At 35.4% G+C, this 8,912-nt stretch overlaps 1 protein-coding gene across 1 annotated transcript; it reads left to right on the top strand.

Annotated features, from left to right (window-relative positions):
* Positions 1-1,442: 1,442 nt before the first annotated feature.
* On the top strand, positions 1,443-4,301 carry LOC112287901 (14-3-3 protein 7). The gene is made up of 7 exons (XM_024531507.3): positions 1,443-1,661; positions 2,533-2,839; positions 3,011-3,098; positions 3,286-3,395; positions 3,554-3,702; positions 3,900-3,946; positions 4,054-4,301. The coding sequence occupies exons 1-7, from the start codon at positions 1,589-1,591 to the stop codon at positions 4,054-4,056; spliced, it is 777 nt and encodes a 258-aa protein (XP_024387275.1). The 5' UTR covers positions 1,443-1,588; the 3' UTR covers positions 4,057-4,301.
* Positions 4,302-8,912: the final 4,611 nt, after the last annotated feature.

Here is an 8,912-nt window from a genome sequence, read left to right as displayed (position 1 = left end):
TATTTATTTGATTTGGCTCATTTATATCTCTACAAAGTAAATTGAAGTCCCTTCTACAAAAAGGCAGCATTAAGACTAAATCTATTACTACCTTTCTAACTTTTATACTTATTCTTTTACTACATCTTTTTGCTAGGCTCTTCTATAATAACATTTGTATTTTTATTTTTCACTATATAGTTATGTTACCACACGATACTATTAAGAATTTTTAAACAAATTTTGTTAATTCATTTTTTACAAATTCTAGAAGAGGTTTTTGTACTTTAAATAAATTATTAAAATAATTTGTTTGTAATAAAATCTTTAAAAAAGACATATCTTTTATAGATGACCTTATATTTGAATTTGATAAATTTTAATAAATATTGAAAACCTCAGATTCAGGTAACATTTGAAAAAAAGTAGATTAAGTGAAAATATGAACATTAATTTAAAGAGTAAGAAATTCAATAAAATATAAGAAAATTTTATAGTTAAAAAGTTTGAAGATATTAATATTTTACATTAAATCATATACAAACCATCTATTACCAAATAAGTTCAATTCAAATGATGGGTTGCAATTCCAAATAGGATACAATGATTCATTGATTGATTGTAGATGCGTATTAGAATATGAAACACAGCAATAGATTAAGAGTATTATGAAGTTGTAAGGTAGTTTTTTCAACTACTTATTTGACATACAAAATAAGATCAGATGGATTGCAACTCATAAAACTGCTTTTAAAATGCAATAATCTTTAACACCACATAATGCTACCAGTTTAAACCCTACTGAGTTTATTTATCAACCCGCTATTTACCTCAATCCACTTTAAAAATAGTGTACAATAATGTCTCATTTCCAATTCTCACGTAGCCTATAGAAGCATCCAATTTAAACCCCATGGAACGAATACGGATGGAGCAGAGCGCAGGCTTGGATGAATGATGTGCGGATGGATGGAAGATGGCACATTCAGCAAGGCCCCCTTTTGTAGCATCCAGACCCATCTCGTCTCAGCCCAGCCCGGCCCGACCCATCCTTGCAGCAGCAGATTGCGGGCAGATTGGGCAGCAGGTTCCACCGCAGGACGTGCGAGCACAGCGACTGCCTCGCCTGCTCCACGGTGGCCGGTGCCGTCGGAACCTCCCTGCCAGGCTGCGTGCGTCCACCCCGACGGACGGACGGACGGACGGACGGATGGACCGATGACGACGACCACCCCCCGTCCATCGTCTACGTCATAGTGCTGGCTTGCTTGCTTACCCTAAAGGAAGGAAGGAAGAAAGGGAGAAAGGAGGACGACGACGACGACGACGACGACGCCGGGATTAGGCAGTAAGCACCCCCCCTGCTGCCCGACTGCCCGCTGTTCTGCGGCGCTTTCACGCTGGTGCTCAAGGTTCAAAGTCACCACATGAAGTCACTGCTGGTTGCTTTGCTCATTCCTTTCTCTCCATTCTGCTCCTCTACCTTCTCTTCCTTCCTCCGCCTGCACTTTCCTCTTCCTCCTTCTCTTGCTTCTTTTTTTTTCTTCTGTTCTCTGCCCCCTCGCCCTGTTTCGACTTTTGTTTTTGTGTGGTTTAGAGTGCTGTCAAGATGAGCACGGAGAAGGAGCGTGAGAGCCAGGTGTACATGGCCAAGCTCGCCGAGCAGGCGGAGCGATACGATGGTGCGTGTTCTTGAGAGACTGACTGAGAGTGCTTTTGTTGCTGTTTTTGTTGTCGTTGTTTCTTCGAGTTCGGTGGTTTGAATTTCGTGCTCGACGATGGTGGGAGGTTGGTGTGGAGATCCGTAGAGGTGGCGGTGTCTCTGCTTTCAGTTGTCGGGTTTCTGTTAGTGGTGGCGTTTTTCGTTTCGAGACGAGGTCGGTATCGATGGCTGAGCTCTGCCTTGTTATCAACCAAATTGCATCTGTTTATTTTTATTTATTATTTTCAATCATTTTGGAGTTCGCATTGACGCAGTCATTCACTTTTCTTCTTGTCGCGAGGGTTTGGTGTCCCGTAATGGTTTATGTATACATGATAGGAGTAAATACGTATGTATGACTGTATGGACCTGTTTTCGGGACTTGCGAACATGTGCTGTGCGCAGAGTAGTTGCTAGGCCTCTGCACGGCGAGGGTCGAATGTTACAGTTTTGGTTCCTGATGCATTCTTTAGTGGTGGACTCATTCGAGTACGTTGTCTCCTGAGGCTTATCCTCGTCCAGTCTGTGAAGTGAAAAAGATAACGATTGTCGTATGTTAAGCATGTATCCCAGTTTCCATCAATAGTTTCCTCATCAACAGAAGCAGATGCTATTTTTCGGTGTCTTTTACAGTTTGTTTTCTTGGAAAGGTCCCCCGATCGAGTCTAAGCGGGTAAAGTCGCCTTTGGTGAGTTCTGGGGTTATTGTTTATGTCATCGAAGGATCATCTTTAGGGTTTGTGCAATCCCGCACATGAATTACTGTGAAGGAGTATTTTAGGAAAGCGAAATGTACCTTAGCGACATGTTTCGATGGGTGATGGACCGTGCGTTGGGTCTTGTGAATTGCAGAGATGGTGGAGTCGATGAAGAAAGTGGCGAAGCTTGATGTGGAGCTGACAGTAGAGGAGCGAAATCTCTTGTCTGTGGGTTACAAGAATGTGATTGGTGCCCGGAGGGCGTCATGGCGGATCATGTCGTCGATCGAGCAGAAGGAGGAGAGCAAGGGTAACGAACAGAACGTGAAGCGTATCAAGGATTACAGGCACAAGGTGGAGGAGGAGCTGTCTAAGATATGTCAGGACATATTGACCATTATCGATGAGCACTTGATTCCATCGTCGAGCACTGGCGAGTCAACAGTCTTTTATTACAAGATGTACGTGATGTTCTGAGAGAGAAGTTATTAGTGTTTTGTTAGGAGTTTTGTTTGTGATTTATCACAATGTGGACTACGTGGAAAAGTGATCATAACTGCTCAGATTCAGTGCGCAAGTCTTCATTTCGCGTTGGTGGTAATTTGACTAAAGATCTATGGGAATGGTACCAGGAAGGGTGATTACTATCGTTACCTTGCCGAGTTCAAGACCGGAAACGATAGGAAAGAAGCCGCTGACCAATCTTTGAAGGCTTATCAGGTGTGTGTCGCTGGATTATGTTGTCTTCGATTGGACATTGAGTGTCGTGGATTTAAATGTTTCTAGTAGTATCACATTCTAGAAAGGCCAATGCTGGCGTTAGACAGTTGCAGTTTCTCACATGCGTGCGTCCTGTGACGCGGCTGCCTCCTTATGGGGGCCTGTAACATAATGCGTGTGTGCGCAGGCTGCATCCAATACAGCCACGACGGACTTAGCGCCCACCCACCCTATCCGACTTGGGCTCGCACTTAACTTCTCAGTGTTCTACTATGAGATTTTGAACTCACCTGAGCGGTAAGATTGTGGTAGTTGATTATGCGGTGAAGCAGATGAGAGTGATTGAACCGTCTATTGGACGGGGCCATTGATTGATGAAGTTTTCGGTAGCATGCTGAATTTGTGCTTATCTGGGTTTGCACCGGTAATAATCAGGTAGTGGTATGGAATTACAGGGCATGCCATTTGGCGAAGCAAGCATTTGATGAGGCTATCGCTGAGCTGGATACGTTGAGTGAAGAGTCGTACAAGGACAGCACATTGATCATGCAGTTGCTGAGGGATAATCTGACTTTGTGGACATCGGATCTCCAGGAGGAGGGAGGTATTGTACTCGTTGATCGCTGCAGTGGTTTATAGTTGTGGGATGAGTTGTACTGTGGAGCTGATGTATGATACTTGTTGACGGGTTTGGATGCTCTGAAGTTTGCTTTGATTGTTTGTATTGAAGCGCACTTAAAAACAGAAATGGTCGAAGAGGATGTTTGAGCTTGGTGCTGAATCGATGGGTTGTGCGTTCAGGTGACGATCAGCCCAAGGGAGATGATATGAGGGGTGATGACGGAAAGGTATATTTTTGATTTCACTGAGTCCCTTGTGTTGTTGGGAGGCGATTCGTAGCTGCCTTGTGGTTTGGAGCTTGGATGATGATTTCTGACGTTGTTTTTTGATGCAGTAATGCTGAAGGATATATGTGGAGAAATCCCATTAAGAGCTCAGGATGAGGCGTTGTGCTGCTGCGAGCTCGGCATTGTCTACTATTCGTCTCGCGTAGGTTGTGCCGCGTGAGATGAGCTGTGCATAGTGGGTTTGATTATGACGTTAAATTCCAATGAAGTCCAATATTGAAAGGAACGACACCTTCAGACACTGTTAGGTAATATATGATAAGATCTGGGACCAGGATGGTTCGTTTTCTTGTTCTGTGGTTCCCCTATGATACTGTTGCGTTGTGTGTTGACTTAAATCTTTGTGCATGGTTTGGTGAATACCTTGTTGAATTTTCACTTGTCTAGTCTGTACCATAACGGGCTGATACGCTTACATTTGCACTTCTTATTCTTTTTCTTAACTCGATATGAAGAACACTAGTTAAGTCCCACTCTGTGTTTACGTAGTTTTTGTACCATTAGATATGAGTTTCATTTCTGCAGGACAAAAGCTGACTTTAGTACCTTACGAATTATGAATATTCGCATTCGTAAAGCAGGATAAGGAGTGTCATTTGGAAGGGGCTAGAAAGGACTGAATGAGAGTGTTTTCACTCTGTAACCACCCTCGCTGAAATTGTGCACATCAGTTCCATACTAAGTTGAAATAGTGCAGATGATTGTGGAAAACAAACAGCTCATGTGTTTTAGCCACTCATAGTGTCTCATATCTAAAACTTCTCCGCCACCCACTCGATATATTTATTTTGTTTTTGTATTCAGCAGTAATGATTATTGTATCCAACGATCGATGAGAGGTGTCTGAAAAATAGCCCAGTCTTGACCATAGTGGTCGGAATTTTTAAGATTGATGACATTGAGTAGTACAGTACGTGAAAGCGACAAAAATATTATGTTGAAAAATGTGAATAGGAACGAACAGTTTTTACGAGGACATCGTTTTGATAGAATAGGAGAAAAATTGCACTCAAAGACATATGTACCGTAGCTCTGAAAATTGAATTTGAACATATGTTGCAAGTCTTTGCGGGAAAACTTGAAAAGCACAACGTGTAACAGTACACCCGTTCTTCAGTAAACACATCTCAGTTGAGTTTTCTGTTAGAATTCGTGTATTAAGTTTGAGCGATTGTTCACAGGTAATGGTCCAAATGCTATGGCAGGCTGGTAAGGTAGTTGACCAGTTTCTGACAACGAAAACAATGATAATGGAACATATTGTTTCAATGATATTCTTTTTTTTTATACTGTATATGATGGTACCTTCGATAAATGGTAGAATTTTTTTTGTGGTTTTTGACTTAAACTATTTGGACTGAAGGTTATGTATACTTTGAATATAATATAATATTATTTTGACCTATTATTACATCTGCAATATTTAAACATACAATAATTAATAGTTTTAAATTCTCAAAAATACTGATAATTTCTAATATTGCATGTTAAAATATAATTAAAAAAAAATTTATTTAATTTTTAGATATTTATCTAGATTATACATTAATGTGTTTCAAGAACAAAAAAAAGAAAAAAGAAAAAAGAAAACATGCTCCTTGTTCAATTGGTGTCAGTAAAAACTATAAAAGAGATTATGCACCAGATGAGAATTTGTTTGTGTAATTAAAAATCAAATTAAATTTTTGAATTTTAATATTTTAAGCTAAGAGATGTAATGTAAAGATTAAGACTAGTATTATCCTATTAGATATTTCTTTTCAAAATTTATATTTGCATACATTCATTATAAATAATATAATAAATAAATTTTTTTTTGTAGTAATTGATGCTTTTGAAGAAAGACACTACTTACTTAAAAAGACTCAATATATAAAACAGCCCAGGTGGGGACAAATACACAGAATAAATAAGAGTCAAAAACCTTGTTTGATTCACTGAATGATTCATTGTTGTCATCAAAAGTGAACTAAAACTGAGATTAACTAAGATATTAATTGTGACATTAATTGAAATTAATGTGTTGTTTCAAGATGTTTCTAAGAGGGAAAGCATGTGAGAGCTTTAGTTAAAGAAAACTTAAACGTGAAGTGTTGATTAGAGAAGCCTCATTGAGTGTTTTCTTATCATTGTATCATATGTCGTGTCTTAATTTGGCTCCTTAAGATCTACTACATACCCCACATTTTGTTGTCAATTGATGTGGTTCACAAGCATAATTGTATGCAATACAATTCTCTTTTGTATAGGCTATGCTTAATTTTGACTTAGTTTAAGATACAAATTTGCAACTTAAATATGTATAATTTGATACCAAAGTTGCTTTGATAGTAGAGCTTTGCCATATTTACTACAACAAGTTTGTTGTTTATGGTATGCACATTTAACTTCTGTAATATCTCCTTAAAAGAGAGAATACAAACTTTGTACTTGCTAGCAAGAATTGTGTTATTTCATTTATAGTTTTGAATAGATATAGTATTAGTGTTTATCATTCATTTATCAACTTTATAGCAATCAATATGCAATAGTGAATGAGGACTACACAAATCATACATCATACTTTGTTGTGTAGAATTTTGATTCCTTCTATGCAATAACAATGGATGTATAACTTGAGAAGAATTTGCCCTTAGTGCTAAGATTACTCAATAGTATTTTGGCCAAGCCATTAGAAGTGTTTAATTAAGAGATGTATTGGAAGCTATTGAATCTTGCTTCAATGTCAGTCGTGATTGTCATGTACAATTCATATTAGCAAGCATAATGCTTCCAAAAGGATGTTGTATATCACCACCAAGGGCTAAAAATCCCTCTTTTTCATCTCAGAAAAGAGTCCTAAGGCTATATCTAATTGGCTGACCTTTATAAAAGCATTCATGAAGAGGTTGTATGTGGAGATGGTGGAGTTAAAAATCTCTCAAGTGTAGAATCAAAGAATGAACAAGCTTCTTGCACCTTCATTGCCTTGCAAAGAGCATTCACCAAAAATCCTTAAGGATATTCATCATTCTTTGATCACTTAATCTTCATTTCTTTGAACATCTCCATAGTCAAATCCAATTGATTAGAGTGGCCAAAGTAGCGGATCAAAATGTTTTAGGCAAAATAGTCTAATTCACATTCTTTTTGCATAAGCTACTTATACACAAGATCCGCTCTCTCAAACTCTCTACTATAGACAATAATTTCTATTAGCTTAGTGAAGACATGCATTATAGAGCTACATACAAAAGATTTTGATTGATTGAAAAGATCAAATGCATCATTGGATTTATTGCCATGGCCATAGACTATGATGAGTTTTACATGCGTATTTTAACAAATGCTTTTAGAACTATAAAATAAAGCATATTTAGCTTCTAAGTTGAATACCCATGTGTTTAAAAAATGTCAAGAGTATTCCACTAGAACCTCATTTATTGAGAATTCATCTCTTATATAAGAGCTTTTATGGATATGTGTATTTGTACTCCTAAATAGTGTTATTAATAAAAATAAACTAATAAAATAATAAAATAAAGTATAATATTGTTTTGGATTGGCTTTGGAATTGCATCTTTTCTTATCAACTTGTAAGGAAAAATTTTTATTATCTTACAAATCATACATAGAGTCTAAAAAAATAATATGATATATGAATATATATATATATGAATATATATATATATATATATATATAAAGAGAAAGAGAGAGATATATAGCCATTGAAATTAAATTTGAATACATTATTATTTATAATTTTGAAAAACAGAATCTTGAAAAAAAAACACATTCTAATTATTAGATAGATCATAAATTTACATTTAAGGATGGATTGGTTTATTTAAATAGATTAAAGAAGATAGCTATAAAACTTACATGCCTTTGGATTGTTAAAAAATTTACAATCTTCTTATTGCAATACATTATGGTTTTGATAAAACAATGAATTTAATATCTAAAGATTATTTTTTGTCACAAAGATAGAAATTGGTGGAAAAATTCATCATATCTTCTAATGCATATACAATATTTTAAACATACAATTACAACATCTATAATTGACCTTTATAAAATCTCAAGATTCTAATCTTAAATTATATTTTATACTTCATATTTTTTTTATTGTAGTTAATAGACAAACTATAACAGCTGTTGAAACTTTCACCATTACAAAAATTCTCTTGAGATAAAATATGATATTTTAAGCACCAAGTGCCACTTCACAATGACCAACTTTGACATAGAAATTTACAAGGAGATATATAAGCTTTTTTTATTCTACCATAAACTAGTAGGATTAAAATATTTTTGACATAACAAGATATTTTATAACAGATTTTAAATAATATTAAATGTTCTAAGGTCTAACTAGAAAACTTAAGCTTATAATGTTTTAGTATCATTATAAGTTTTAAAATAAATTTAAAGTATTATTTTGAAGTCCTAATTTAATAGAATTTTGATTTTAATTTACATTGATATGATAATAATGATTGCTGTTATATAAAAAATATATATAATATGTTGCAAAAATAATTTCAACTAGAAACAAAATCAATACAAATATTATTATTTTAATTGAGAAATACTAGACAAGATTAAGCACTCATATAATGCTACAACAATTTAATTTAATTGATTTTTACAAGTGCTAAATATTTTATCTTACATTTGCCTAATTATTGCATATAGAAGTGAAGGGTTCAAGTCAGAAGAGCAATAAGTCTATTTAGAAGTTGATTTATCACAAATCATCACTACAATAAAAATAAAAATAAAAATATTTTTGTTAAAAATAGAAAATAATATTTTTTAAAAGGATCTTCAGTAATCATAGTCAACTATTTTAGTATTTTATAGCCTCTATTAAAGAAATTGTAGACTAATTACAATTTTAAGATTTTTTGTGTGTATATAATA

This window comes from Physcomitrium patens, chromosome 10 (genome assembly GCF_059467195.1).
Source record: "Physcomitrium patens ecotype Gransden chromosome 10, ASM5946719v1, whole genome shotgun sequence".
Classification (NCBI taxonomy): Eukaryota; Viridiplantae; Streptophyta; class Bryopsida; order Funariales; family Funariaceae; genus Physcomitrium; species Physcomitrium patens.
The sequence above is the reverse complement of the archived record's forward strand: the minus strand, read 5'-3'. Positions and strand labels throughout refer to the sequence as shown.

Coding starts and splice junctions, on each gene's coding strand:
- LOC112287901 (XM_024531507.3), top strand. CDS start 1,589: ATGAGCACGGAGAAGGAGCGTGAGAGCCAGGTGTACATGGCCAAGCTC. Junction 3,396..3,553: donor ATTTTGAACTCACCTGAGCG/GTAAGATTGTGG, acceptor ATGGAATTACAG/GGCATGCCATTTGGCGAAGC. Junction 3,703..3,899: donor GGATCTCCAGGAGGAGGGAG/GTATTGTACTCG, acceptor TTGTGCGTTCAG/GTGACGATCAGCCCAAGGGA.